The 15,373-nt window shown below is 39.0% G+C and overlaps 1 protein-coding gene across 2 annotated transcripts in view; it reads left to right on the top strand.

Annotated features, from left to right (window-relative positions):
• Nucleotides 1-15,373, top strand: part of LOC306847662 (thrombospondin-3b-like) — a gene marked incomplete at its 5' end in the record, with an annotated part of 37,788 nt that overhangs the window by 18,408 nt on the left and 4,007 nt on the right. Inside the window, 14 exons of one of the 2 annotated variants that reach the window (XM_079381740.1) lie at nt 2,072-2,381; nt 3,932-4,138; nt 4,267-4,520; nt 5,527-5,629; nt 6,409-6,435; nt 6,536-6,618; nt 6,858-6,909; nt 7,021-7,169; nt 13,648-13,785; nt 13,872-13,946; nt 14,072-14,224; nt 14,455-14,565; nt 14,861-14,968; nt 15,133-15,292. In XM_079381740.1, the coding sequence (XP_079237866.1) occupies nt 2,300-2,381; nt 3,932-4,138; nt 4,267-4,520; nt 5,527-5,629; nt 6,409-6,435; nt 6,536-6,618; nt 6,858-6,909; nt 7,021-7,169; nt 13,648-13,785; nt 13,872-13,946; nt 14,072-14,224; nt 14,455-14,565; nt 14,861-14,968; nt 15,133-15,292 (1,702 nt within the window). Of the gene's footprint in view, nt 1-2,071; nt 2,382-3,931; nt 4,139-4,266; nt 4,521-5,526; nt 5,630-6,408; nt 6,436-6,535; nt 6,619-6,857; nt 6,910-7,020; nt 7,170-13,647; nt 13,786-13,871; nt 13,947-14,071; nt 14,225-14,454; nt 14,566-14,860; nt 14,969-15,132; nt 15,293-15,373 lie in introns of those variants that run through there. The other variant, XM_079381741.1, reaches the window with a different exon arrangement.

The raw sequence follows: 15,373 nt of genomic DNA on the forward strand, positions 1-15,373 counted from the left end.
GTCATCTATTTTGCTGCCATACTTGCCCGATACCTCACCGTGTTGAGCCTTCTCAAAGAGCTTTCCACAAAACAACTCTTCAGTCACTGGCACATCTGCTAAATCATGACAGGATTACACCTTTATTGCGCAATGTTTGATTTGCTGTTCATCTGTTCACAACAGATTTTTGAGTTTTCTCAAGTTTATACAACAAAAAGATGAGAATCTCCTACAAAAATAAGTTGAGAGAACTCAAAAATCTGCTGAAACTGGTTGCCTTAATTTTAAGTTGGCTCAACTTTTTTTTTTTTTTTTTTACAGTGTAGCAGTACTTAACAACAAAGTACTCAGTTTGAAGTCTTTTTCTAGATTCTTTCAGCATTTAGAACAAGAATCAGGTCAACAGTGTGTTCAATATCATAGGATAAGAGGGTGGTTTACACAGCTTGCATGTGTTTAACTTTATCATTGGTCTATAATCTTAGGATCAAAATTCTTTCTGGTAGACTTGTTCCAATTATGCTGCTGTTTAGTGTCAAGTTCAACATTTAGATGAAAATTGCAGCCGCCCACATTCTCTTAGTTTTGAGATGTCTGTGTTTTGTATGTAACGTGAGAGACAGGCTCAACATTGCTACCTCTGTGGTGGGTCAACCAAGGTTACTCTCAGTTTGGTTGAACCAATCAATGGCAAAGCTGTTACTAAACTATTTTTGTCATGATATTTTTGCACTGAAGCGATGTGTTCTACAAAAAGTGAACACTCAAAGGAGCATATTTCATAAAGTTTGGTAGAGGGTAAAAAAAATAAAGTAGGCTATTTGACGACCTTCTGACTTGCAGATTTTAGTGGATGTTAGTTATTGTGATGAACTAGACTTGTGGTAACTAATAGGATACCTATGTTCATATGTCCATACAGCATGTGTAGATTCATCTATTAAGGATTGCAATGCAATTACATATAGTCATTTCCACATTTGTCAAGTCAAGAAAACACTTATCTCTGCCCTGTCCCGAAAATAAAAGGTCCTAAAATGCAGTTTCTAGGTTTTCTGGACCGCTTGCACAGTTTATTGTTTTGGGCCTCCTAGCTAGAAACATCCCTGTTAAAATACTCCAACGTTTTAATTGACGGCTAACCACTAAGTTGTTGTGGTTTTATTCTTTCTTTTACATGGCCTATGTGTGACCCTGGACCACAAAACCAGTCATAAATACATGGGTATATTTGTAGCAGTAGCCAACAATATATTGTGTGGGTCTAAAGTATCGATTTTTCTTCTGCCAAAACTCAAGATCATGTTCCATGAAGATATTTTGAAAATTTCCTGACGTATATCAAAACTGAATTTTTGATTAGTAATATGCATTGCTAAGAACTTCATTTGGACAACTTTAACGATTTTTTTTTTACGATTTTCTCCATTTTTATTTTTTGTCCCCTAGTTATAAATAGCCTAGTTGTAGGCCTATCTCATCCAAATATTGTCCTAAACTTAAAAACCATACATAAATGGAAAGCATATTTATTCTGCTTTTCTGTTCAGATTATGTATTTCAAAAAAATATTGACCCTTATGACTGATTTTGTGGTCCAGGGTCATATTTACAAGTTAGTCAAAAAATACAAGTTAGTATTTTTGCGCCAAACAAACGCCAGTGCTGAGTAAGTTTGAGGTTACCAGATACTACAAAACATTGTCAAAATAGCCTATTAAAATAAGTTTAATGTAGTAAACCAATTTTAAAACATAAGCAAGGAAGCACGTTATAAATAAGTAGGCCTAGGCTAAGTAAGACAAACTAATTGAGCTCTAAATTATCTCAAAAATTCAACTTTCTCATATTTTGTACTCTGGGCGTAAAGTTAGTCTATATGCTTCATTCACAAAACCCAAACTCACTGATTTATTTTTAGTCTCCGAAACAAACACTTTGAAAGATATTTTCATTTGCGCTGTGAAATTCAATCTGAGAGGAGCTCAGTGCGGTATGAAGGCGCAGCGGGAGAGAGCTGCAATAAATACTTGTAAGTTGATTGACAAGCTCATTATCTCTCCCCTGCAGTCGCAGCAGATCAACTTCTGTTTCTCATTTGGGACAGAAAGAGTGGAGCGCTGCAGAGCCTCGGAGGAGCCGCAGACACTTTGAACCCCGGGCCATTCAGGTCACAACCACTCAGAAACTGCTCAGCGGGGTTATGTGAAGTTATGAAGCTCTTGAATGCTGTTCGTGTCTTTGGGAAACGGGAATTTAACGGGATTATATTCTAATCGGGTTATTAAACCATATCTGCTGGACTTGGTTCAAGAGGATGGAGTTGAGGAAAATTGTGCCAAATCTGCTTGTCCTGTATGTTGGGTTTGGACACTTCTCCGAATCGTCGGAATTTAAAGGTGGGCCTTTTATTTTAAGTCATACAGTAGGCTACTTATTAAAATGTAATATGATTTGTAGGCTATATTGTTGTTGTTCTTTCCATTGGACTGTAATGCTGCTTTTCTTATGTTCATTGTGACAGTTATAAGTGATGGTGTAAATTCAGTGCTCTCACATTGTGACAAAGTGGTCCGCTGGTTAGTTGTTGAGCTGTTAATTCCTAACCAAAATTGTCCTTTATTGTCTCATTTCATGCTTCCCCCAGCGACCCAGTCAGTGCTCAGAGACAATGCGCCCAATCAATGAGATAATTACATGCAAATGAAAGCTGTTATCCATACAAACATTGATTGTCAGAAACTAACTTTCAATATTTGACCACTAGATTTTTTTTTAATGGTCCTTCTTTGTTATTATGGCATGTTCAAAAACAAAACAAAAAATTGTATTGCAAGTGTTTGCATGTAATTATATATATATATATATATATATATATATATATATATATATATATATATAATATAAAAACTAATTTGCACAACAAATAATTACCGGAATGATGTTTATGTAGAGAAATATTTATAAAAGAATTGTATGGATCCTTCCATTGACAACATTTGCTGGTAGAATTATAGGGAAAAGAAATAAAGGGCCATAGGTAAAATATCCTTTATCTGGAGAAATGCAGCCAGCTTCAGTTTAGTTTGTGGCTTGCACTGTAAAAGTAACTACACATGTTCCATTGTACAGGACCTTAAAATTCATTATCTTGAATAGCTCTGTGTGTTTACAGTTGTGTTCAAATTTGCTTATAAAAGAAACTACGTGTGTACGATATTGATTATTGCCGATATTGAAAATGAAATTAGGATTAATAACCAGAGGGCAAATATTGTAGTTCATCGTGCGGCTCCATGACATTGAGTTTTCATGCATTACAATATTATAAAAAATTACGTTACTTTTTGTAGAAAGCAATGTTATGTTACTTTTGCATTACTTTTTAAAATCTCGGCTTGCTTATATTTTTGGCAAATGCAAAAGCCCAAAAGTAAAATAAACCTTAGGCTGATGGAAATGGACATTCACATCTGTACAGTAGGGGCCACAGCTCAAAAAAAAACTTTTCAGCTGTGCTGCCATTCTGGATTGCATGAAGAATAGGATGCAGGAGAGAAAAAAAAATCTAAAACTCATTAGCAATAAAAAAAAAAGAAAAAAGAAACTGGAGTTACTTATTTGAAAAAGTAACTTTTTTTTCTTGTAGATTAGAAATTTACTTTACTAGTTGCTTGAAAAAAGTAATAACTGAAAACAAGCACTCATGTTTTGTCTAAAAAAGTAATACCTGCATGAAGCAAACTAATCTCCTAGTCTATGTCTACATTAATCTAAATACAGTAATTAACATTAATCTGGATTTGAAGCCTGTTTTCGAAACACTCTCCATCCACATTTTTGTTTTCAAGCATTCTCCAAAAGTTTCTCGTTCATAAAATCATACAACTTACAGCACATGTGTTATTTGCACGTGATTTAGCCTTAAAATATGTACTCTTTCTTCCAGTGATTAATATATTAGAGCTCCATGATGCACGTCAGACAGCTGCAGCTATAGAGAATCTGTCTGGAGCTCTGCGGACGGTAGGAGATCTGTACATCACCTCCACCTTCATGCTGCCACCCAAACTCGGAGGCGTTTTGTTCGGTCTCTATGATAAAGAGGACAACAAGAAATACCTGGAGCTGGCTGCTGTAGGCAAGATCAACAAATGTAAGCTCTTTTTGGTCACATTTTCAAACATTTCCCCAAATGCCATTAATTGTGCAGGTGCTCAATAAGTCAATATTTGCTTCTGATTCATGTCTTTTGGAAAGATCACTTCTCCTTTCTCTCCTCAGTACTGGTGCGATACTTGCGCTCTGATGGAAAAGCTCATGCTGTCAATTTACAAAATCCAGTCCTCGCTGAGGGACGCACCCAATCACTTATACTCAGAATGAGTGGACTGAGACGCAGTCACATAAACCTAGAGCTTTACATAAACTGCCGTTTGGTGGACTCTGCTCAGGGCCTCCCTTCATTTGTCGGGCTTCCATCAAAGGCAGAGTCTGTGGATGTTCGCACCGGACAGAAATCTTATGCCAGGATACAGGTGATTCATTTAGGTCAACAATTAATGATCATTTTTTTGTCAATATGAATCAAAGTAACTGTACAGCGAATTTAAAGGGATAGTTCATGATACCTAATGTTCCAAACCTGTAAGACTTTTAAAGATATTTTTAGTGAAACCTGAAAGATTTCTGTCCTTCCATTGAAAGTCCACTCAACTAAAACTTAGAATGTTCATTGATATTATAAAGACATTGTCAACATAATCCATAAGTCTAAAGAGACCACTTTATATGATGAACAGATCTAATTTAGGCTTTTATTCATACATCTTCAGAGGCCACTAATATGGATTACGCTTTATGTGGATTATGGTGTAGGCTAAAATATATTTTGTATTTTTTAATGTGTGACAATTTTGGTTATGTGGAATTTCAGTGGATGGACATAAAGAATGAGGGGATGTTAAAAATATCTTAATTTGTGTTAGAAACAACATGAGAGTGAGTAAATGACAATTTTTTTTTTTTTTTTGGTGAACTATCCCTTTATAGTAGCTGCACACCTCATAAATGATATTTCAAATTGTGTAATTTGTGCTTTTCAAGTGACCTTAAATATGGCTTAATTATTTGAGCTGGCAGACAATAAAACTAGTTAGAAAGGTCTCAGACTTAAAAAGAGCAACTCAAGCCATATAGACCAAAATATCATAGAAACTCAGAGGTGGGCTCTTTTAAATCAAATCAATTTGCCTTAGCCACCACTCACAACCTTGCATAGAGATTTGTATGAGCCACTGTAAATATTTAATTAGCGTTGTCTTCAGTATGCATATGCAAAATTGTGCAGACATCCTAATAATCGTGTTTAGTACAACTGTTGTTGTAACAGACCATAGATGTCTGATTATGCATCACCTGACTGACTGTTTAAATGACAGGTGTCAATTTGCCTGTGTGAAGGTAAGTGTGTAAGAAGAGGGATGAGGAAGCATGTAAATGTGTTAGTTTAATGAATGTTCTTCATATATGTATATATTTTAGGGTTCAATAGAGTCTGTTAAATTAGCTCTCGGAGGCTCTCTGGCTACAGCTGGTCTTCTCATTGACTGTCCATTCCAAGGAGATTCAGCTATAAACAATGCAGGTAAGCTCTATTCTGACAGCATTCTGAGAACTTGTAATGTTTTTCACATACTGTATTTAAAAATGCATTCTGCTCAGTATAATATCCCATTACAAACAGTGTCATGTCATTATACTGCCCTCTTGGGGCGATGCAGAAATACCACAGATATTATTCCTACAAACAATTCATGAATTTTGAAAATGAGGAATATCTTCAAATGTAGAAAATCTGATAAACTTTACCATTCAAAAGTTTGGGGTCAGTAGGATTTGTTATACTTTTATTAAGCAAGGATGCTTTTAAACTGATCAAAGCGACAGTAAATATATTTATTAAAATAGTTCAATTTCAAATAAATAATGTTCTTTTCATCAAAGAATCCTTGAAAAAAAGTGTCACAGTTACCACAAAAATATGAAGCAGCATAACAACTGTTTTCAACATTGATAATAATGAGAAATGTTTCTTGAGCAGGAAATCAGCATATTAGAATGATTTCTGAAGGATCATGTGACACTGAAGACTGGAGTAATGATGCTGAAAATACAGCTTTAGCATAACAGAAATAAATTACATTTTACAGCATGTTCAAATAGAAAACAGCTATTTCAAATTGTAACAATATTTCCAAATAATCCTGTTTTTACTGTATTTATGATCAAATAAATGCCACCTTGACTTCTTTCAAAAACATAAAAAATCTTACCAACCCCAAACGTTTGATCAGAAGTATAAATATATTAATTTATTTCTGAACTAGAAACTTTGGATAAAATGTGACACTTGTTTCTTTACAGTAGGCAGTGACATTAACGCCATCCTCGGTAAATATCAACAAAGATTCATATGTGAATGTACTATTATAGCTGAATTATGCCTGTAATGCTTTTCTGTGATGATAAAAAGAGCCTCTTATATGGCCAGGTGATCACACCAAAGCTCTGATCGGACAGTTGATCATCTTTAACCAGATCATGGGAGAGCTAAGAGAGGATATCAGAGAACAGGTAAGAGAAAAAAATAATAAAGATGAATATAGGAACAGGCTTAGATGTCTTCACCAGCCCTATAATTGTATGTGAGATTATGTGGCTCACAGGAATAGTTTTCACAAATCACTTGACTATACTTGTCTCTGCATATTACACTTGGATTGGAGGATATATATTTTATTACATGCTTCTCTTTTTAATTGGGACATTGCATTTTATCAAATTAAATTCTTTTGACTTTGATGTGTTTTCAGACAAAAGAGATGTCTCTCATCAGAAACACCATTCTTGAATGTCAAGTGTGTGGTAAGGGATGGAGAAAGAGTTTGGAGATGGTAGACCAAGTTTTGATAAACATGTCTGAAGATTTTTGTGAGATAGAGGTAATCTGTATGTGTGTCTCTCTCTGTTTATCAGGATTCCATGAGCCCCAGTCCCGATGTCATCCTAACCCCTGTTATAACGGTGTGAGCTGCATGGAGAGCATGAGGTACCCAGGATATCAGTGCGGCCCCTGTCCCGAGGGCATGACTGGAATTGGAACACACTGCCAGGACATTGATGAGGTTCCTGCAGACAGCATATTATTATTTCTATTAATTGTATTCTATTAAGTCCTGCCCCTGTGAAAAAGTACTTTTAAAAAGAGTACTTATTACAGAATTAATAGACTTTATAGTATACTTATATGCAAATTGAGTGTAATTAGTTTAGATGTACTGTATTGCCTGTTAATTGCAATTAAATTCTACTATTACATTATATTAAATGCAGTTAGCTGAATTTTAGTGTTTTTTGACCCACTTAAGTAGGACTTAAATACATGTTTATATGTAATTTCATAATTACTGCTATTTTCTTTGTAATATGGATAGTCTACTGCTGAATGTACTGAAAAAATACTAAATTTACTTTAATGTCATTTCTATTGAAAATTGTATTTCATATATTTAAATGTTTTTAATTACACATTTGTAACAATGAACTTGCATTTTAGTACATTTAAAATATATTAAGGTAACACTTTCTTTTAAGGAGTAATTACCTAGTTAAGTACTTAGTAGTTACTTGGTAAGTAAGTACAACGGCTACTAAGTTATGGAACAGCCTGTACTTACAGTTTGTAATTATGTAGATGTAAAAGGCAGCTACTGTTACACATATGTAACCGACCGAGTCTGTTACACAGCTACTTATGTAACCAAAAGATTGTTACATATGTTTTGCAGACTTTATACAACGTAATTATAAATGCAAGTACACAGACATAAGCTACTTAAAATAAAGTGTATTGTACTTTTACTTTACTTTTAGTCATTTAGCAGACACTTTTATCCAAAGCGACTTACAAATAAGAAAAGGTAACTAAAACTAAAAGTCAAAACTCTGTAAATACTATATACACACATTTCAGAAAATAAAGAAATTAAATAAAAATTTACAAATGCATACAACAACATTTCAATACTAAACATTTAAATGAAAACAAACAAAAAAATAAGCTAAAAACTATTCAAAATATTAAAACAACAAAAGGTATGAGTATAATAATGCTTCTAACATAACACTAAGCCAAACACCAAAAAACAACTACATGTGTATGTACAGCCACACACGTATACGTATACATACATATAAAAATAAATTCAATATATATATTATTTCATTTCCATATAGTATGAAGTACTAAAATAACTAAAATTAAATAAAACTAAAACTGAATAAACAACCTATTCAGACATCAACACTGAGCCAAGCACACATGTTTTAAAACAACAACAACAACTTACGCATAGTAAGAAATGGTTATAAAAACTGAAACAGAAGTGAAACAAGTTGTAGGAAAGAGGAAAAATAAAAAGCGATACTTATATCCTTTGCCGGTGTCTCTGTACAGTTAAGTCGCACGGTAGAGTCGATGGTCTTTATACTTAATGTGATACTTAATGTGTATCTATACTGTACACCTTATCCAGCTGCACCTTAGTTTGATTTAACTCACCAGTACACAGCTTAAATACATGTAATACATTTCTAAAATAAAGTTGCTTAAAATAAAGTGTATCAAGATTATACTTAAGTGTACAAGTAGCTGTGTAACAGACTCGGTCTGTTGCATATGTGTAACAGTAGCTGCTTTTTACATCTAAATAGTTACAAACTCTAAGTACAGGCTATTCCATAGCTTAGTTACATGGTAAGTACATTTTGTTGTAAACATAAAGTGTTACCTATATTAACTTTAAATGTAATACTGAATATTACCGTTAAAATTATAATCAAGGAAACATCCCTGTATTAAACTGACTACCTTACATCGATGTAGATTACATGGAGGTCTTTCTTTCCCTAATTTTAGACTGTATGCTCAAGCCTTTTCTCTCCGCCCTTTAGCAGTTTGGTTTGATCCTGACGCTTCTGTGTCTTGGAGAGCAATTGAGGAATCTATTGTTCATCTGTATAAATTGAAGCATCTTGTTTTTTCTGGAGTTCTGCTTAGGCAGTGTAAATCTCGGTTTGGTCTCATTGTAACCCACCTCCTCTCCACATGGAGGGATGTTGAAAGACGTTCACAACTAGTTACAAAATGGCATAGGTATTCGCCTATTTTCCACAATAATAACCTTTTGTCAGGCAGTACTCCATTTCATTGTCTGCAATGGTCTAAAAACCTGCTAGAGCCCTGCATTTCGGCCTGACGGGCCCTGACTTTTTTACGCCTCTAGGGCCGGGCTTCGGGCCAATTTCCACGTCATAGTTCAGACGTGGGCCGGGCCGACTGAGAGCAGCTCGATGGTGTTTAGTGTCCTGCAGCAGCAGCAGGTGCGCAAGTGACATCAGCGCAGCTGAATAGTTCTGTGTTCAAATGCACAATAAGCTAAAGCTTGCTGCAAAACCCCAGCAAACATAACCATGAATGTGTCTGCGGGAAATAGTAAGGAGATATTTAAACTATTTACTAATAAACTAATGTTTTCTGAGTCCGTGTCGCAAGGATGAAGTTGCTGATCTTGACACGCCGTCTCCTCATTAGACACGCCTTTAGAGAGAAATGCATCTTTATTGATTATGATTACGATTATAATAAAAAAGTGTTTTTGTTTTCGATTTTTTTATTTCGTTAAGTGATAATTTAAAGATTTCTATAGATATATTTATCATGTCTGTGAGGCATGTATTCGCTCAGCTTCGGTTCATTTTTTTTGAAGCGCTCCTGTTCAAGACGGCAGAAAGCGCATCATGTTTGTTTTCTTTGTTTTATAAAAGAACTACCTTTTATTGGTATTGTGAGTGCACACAAATACAAGTAGACCCTTTACAGGTCCGAATTATGTATTACTCTTATCAAAAAAAAAAAATGACGGTGAGGCTATTTTAATTTGTTTCCACTGAAAAAAATCCAAGTGTTTGCGCTGGTGCCTCCATGTCCTGCAGAGAGCACTTTAGCTTCCACTCTCTGCACAAACTTAGATATAGGCTAGCGCACATTATTATTATAGCGCAGGTTTAACATTTAAACATTGTTATATAATTGAACCGTTTTAGTATATCTATAGATTTTATTTTTGGCAAGTCGTGATGATATGAGAAGGCTAAATTGATAAAACATAGGCTATGATCAGCTCATGCAGATGGCCGCTTGGTCTTTACTTTAAAAAAACAAAAACTTATAGGCTACTTAACGAACAAAAATGCTCCAAACGTTTTTCTAAATTAACTTAATAAAAAAACTAAACGAAATATAATAATTTTGCCATTACACACAAAACAGTAGTATAAACTGTTTTAGGAGAAGGGGGAAAAAAAAAAGACTGGCTCTGTTCGGAATCGGGCCGGTAATTCTGTTAAGCTGTCGGATGTGGTCCGGGCTAGGGCCTCAGCGTCTCGGGCCAGGGCCGGGCTAGGTCCTAAATTTGAGGCGCGTGCAGGGCTCTAAAACCTGCTTCCAAAACTGTCTCTCCAACGTCCCTGTGGCCCTGGTTAGTAACTTGAAGCTCCAAGTTCATTCCACCCTAGTGGAGAGCCCCGAACCTCGTGAGGTTCCGATGATCCCATCTGACTACCTGGCTTTACAGGATGTGTTCAGCAAACAGGCAGCCACAAAGTTACCACTGCAACAGCCATGGGATTGTGCCATCGACCTGCTGCCTTGAGCTCTACTCCCCAAGGGTCGAGTATACCCCCTGTCCATCCCGGAGCCCAAGGCGATGGAGGATTACATCAAGGAGGCTCTCCAACAACAGTTCATTCGCTGAACATCGCCATCATGTGACGCAGGTCCTACACCAAGTCAGGAAACACCACCTCTACCTGAAGCTCGAGAAGTGTGAGTTCCACTGCCCCATGTTCCAGTTCCTCGGCTACATCCTCAGTGCGGATGGGATCCAGATGGACCAGGGGAAGGTCCAAGCCATCCGGGACTGGCCCCAGCCTCAATCAGTAAAGGAACTTCAACGATTCCTCGGCTTTGCAAATTTCTACCGGAGGTTCATTCTGAATTTCTGCACTGCTTCCATCCTCTCACATCCCGAACCCCAACTCCTATTCATAGTGGAAGTGGATGCCTCCACCACCGGCGTGGGAGCAGTGCTGTCTCAATACCACGGAGAGCCTCCCCAACTCCACCCTTGCGCTTACTTCTCCAGGAAGCTTTCCCCAGCGGAGCGGAACGGAACTATGATACTGAAAATCGGGAGCTGCTCGCCATTAAACTGGCACTGGAGGAATGGAGACACTGGCTGGAAGGAGCTCAACACCCCTTTACGGTCATCACTGAATATCTCCGAAGTGCTAAGAGGTTGAACCCCCGGCAGGCTCGCTGGGCCCTCTTCTTCACCCAGTTCCAGTTTTCCATCACGTATCGACCCGGAGATAAGAGTTTCAAGGCAGATTCCCTCTCATGTATCCATGCCCCAGACGAACCCTCCACACCTGAACCCATACTCCCTCCAGCCGTCCTTGTGAGCCCCATCCGGTGGGCCCTGGATCAACAGATCCGCATCGTCTCCATCATGGAACCCGCTCCGCTGGGAGGCCCAGAGGGCAAAACCTACGTGCCCACTTCCTTGAGGACTTCCCTTCTGGGCTCCCTGCATGCTTCCCCGGGCTCTGGACACCCAGGCAGCCAGCGTACTCTCTCGCTCCTCCAAGTTCGGTACTGGTGGCCCAGTATTGCCTGGGATGTCTCCCAGTACGTTCGTGGATGCTCAGCCTGCGCCATCTCCAAGACTCCACATCACTTACCCACCGGAAAATTAGTCCCATTACCCATTCCACGTTTCCCCTGGTCCCACGTCGGAGTCAACTTCGTAACAGATCTCCCCAAGCCAGATGGTTATACCTGCATACTCGTTCCAGTTGACAGATTCTCTAAAGCCTGCAAGTTAATTCACCTCCGCGGTTTACCCACAGCCCTCGAAACAGCAGAGGCCCTCTTCCATAATCTCTTCCGCAACTTCGGCATCCTGGAAGATGTCGTCTCCGACCGTGGGCCACAGTTTGTCTCCCGTGTCTGGAAGGCATTCTTCAAACTCCTCGATGTCACCGTCAGCCTCTCCTCAGGGTATCACCCCCAGACTAACAGCCAGACTGAGCGGAAGATTCAGGAGATTGGGAGATATCTCCGGGCCTACTGTCATGACAACCAGCACAGCTGGAACCGCTTCCTCCCGTGGGCCGAGTATGCACAAAATTCCCTCAAGCAAACCACCACCGGCCTCACCCCTTTCCAGTCCATTCTCGGCTACCAACCCCCTCTGTTTCCCTGGAAAGAAGAGCCCTCCGACGTTCCAGCTGTCGACCACTGTTTCCGAGCAAGCGAGAGAGTTTGGGACTCAGCTCATGTCCAACTCCAGCAGGCAGTGCGGAGACACAAGACCTATGAAGATACCCGTCGGTCTGCCACCCCCGTCTATTGTCCTGGAGAATAAGGTCTGGCTCTCCACCCGGGATCTGCGTCTCCACCTGCCCTGCCGGAAGCTGAGTCCCCGCTATATCGGTCCCTTTACCATCCAGAGGCAGATAAGCGAGGTCACCTTCCGTCTCCAACTCCCTGCACGGTATCATATCCATCCAGCATTCCATGTCTTACTCCTCATCCTGTCTCTCCCTCTGTCACAGAACCCGACAAGCCTGCAGTACCTCCTCCTCACGAGATCATTTAGGAGTCCCTAGTCTACAGGGTGCAGGACACCTTGGACTCTCGGCGACAGGGTGGTCGCCTGGAATATCTTATTGACTGGGAGGGATACGGGCCAGAGGAAAGATCCTGGGTGGCCAAGGACGATGTGCTGGATCCCTCTCTCCTGGCCGATTTTCACCAGAACCACCCTCACCGTCCCCCACCCAGAGGCCATGGCTGACCCCATCGCCGTAATAAGGTGTCAGAAGCCGCCCCTGGAGGAGGGGGTGCTGCCAGAGAGTCACCACAGTCACCGCAGTCTCCACCAACAACACTCACCAGATCCCAATTCCCTGATTTCTGATCACCGCCACCTGTCAGCACTAATCAGCAGCACTATATCCCTGCACTCCTCCCGTTCGTTCACGGTCTGGTATCAAACTTTCCATGTTGACTAACCTGACCCACTTACCTTTTGTCTACTTACCAGTTGCTCCAGTGTTCCTATTACTGTTCTCCACCGCTCCTGTTCTCCACCGTCTCCACGCTCCACTGTCACCTTCGGATCCCCTGGAAAAGGAAAAAGGACATTCACACTCAGATAAGCCCCTAGAGACATTCCCATTGCCCACCTGCTTACCTGGACATTCTGCTCATCTCATTCCCCTCTGCTACTACTCAATAAACCTGTTGATTGTATTGCACTTACCTCTGTGTCCTGTGTCTATCTGCTGACAACATGTGCTTTAGTAAACAATTGAATTGTACTTTAAAGTAAAACTTAATTTGACATTATTACAAAGTGCAGTTTTAGGTGTGTTAAGAAACATAAAATTGTCCTCTCTGTAAGTAGCAAGTAAATATATTTTTTAAAATATTATTTTCACTTTTCTTTTTTCTCTCAATATCTCTCTTTGTCCTAGTGTACTGCTCAGCCCTGTTTCTCTGCAGAGTTGTGTGTGAACACCGCTAAAGGCTTCACTTGTGAGTCCTGTCCCATAGGATTCACTGGTCCAGCACTCAGGGGGCTTGGTTTTGAGTTTGCCAAGAGCCACAAGCAGGTAAAAAGTATCAAAATTCAATTACAACAGAATTTTACATTGAAGTAAATAGGCTTTTACTATGTGAATGTTATTTATTTTTTCAGGAATGTGTTGATATTGATGAGTGCACTGAGCACTCTGGTGCCTGTGTGCCCAACTCAGTCTGTATAAATACAGTGGTGAGTAAACTGTCAAAATTTGCATATAAATTAAAAAGGCATTAGAATAAGCAAGTCAAGCAGAGGAGCCATAAGTGATGAAACGTAAATGTACTACTACCAAACTAACTGCTCTCTTTTTATAGGGATCGTTTAAGTGTGGGCAGTGTAAAGCTGGATTTTTGGGTAATCAGACTGCAGGCTGTTTTGCAAGGAGGACATGTGCAACTCTGGGCTATAACCCCTGTGATGTGAATGCACACTGTGTGATGGGCCGCAACAGTGACATTTCCTGTGTGGTGAGAATCTAAAAACTTTCAAAACGTCATAATAAAGCCAGATAATTTCCTACTTGGAAATGTTGAATCCAAAATCTTTCATTTGTGTACAAGTACATGCAGCTCTTAACTGAGACAACAAATTCTGTCATGTTTTGCATTGCTTATTTGCTTCTTTTAAAAAAAGCTCAAAAAGAACAACCCATAATTGTCCAAATGGCTGATTTATCTCTCCATTTTGTATCTTGCAGTGTAATGTTGGCTGGGCAGGTAATGGGAACATCTGTGGTCCAGACTCAGACATTGATGGTTACCCTGATGGGCCTCTTCCATGCATTGACAACGACAAACACTGCAGAGCGGTACATACTCATTTCTCCGAGATTTTAGGAGGGAATTCATTACAAATGAACTGCATGTTGCAGCATAATAGCAGTCCAAATAGCACCTGTTAAATTGGATCACAAGTAGGTTTTGTGCATTAAAAAAGTAACATGACTGTTTATTGAATTTTGTCCAGTTAATTGCTTTGAATAGTTTTCTGCTTAACTGATGACAGTCTTCCTTCACATATGCTTTAATTTCTGTTGTGATTTCTTAACAATTTTGGTATAATATCCCTTGATTAATAATAATAAATTGAATATCCTTGTGCAGGACAACTGTGCAAATACCCCAAACTCTGGGCAAGAGGACACAGATGGAGATGGGATTGGTGATCAATGTGACGAGGATGCAGATGGAGATGGAATTAAAAATGTTGAGGTTGCTGATCAAGTTGCGAAGAATTGTACAAATATTTGAACAATCATTGGATACCAAACTGTTTTCACTTGGGCTGATGTCCTTCAAAAATGTATTTTTAATTTATTTAGAAACAAGTTCTTCATATGACACATTCTTAAGCAGTAGCTATTTTAATTTTGCAGGACAACTGTCGTCTGGTGCCCAATAAGGACCAGCAGAACTCTGACACCGACTCCTATGGCGACGCTTGTGATAACTGCCCTAACGTTCCCAATGGAGATCAGCTTGATACAGATAGCAATGGCAAGGGAGACATCTGTGACAATGATATTGATGGAGATGGTCAGTCCCATTCACTTTTATCTGTTCTATGGTTTTAAAGCATTGTACCACATCATCTGTTTTCACCACATTTTTTTACAG

The sequence above is a fragment of the Barbus barbus genome (genome assembly GCF_936440315.1).
Source record: "Barbus barbus genome assembly, chromosome: 27".
NCBI lineage: Eukaryota > Metazoa > Chordata > Actinopteri > Cypriniformes > Cyprinidae > Barbus > Barbus barbus.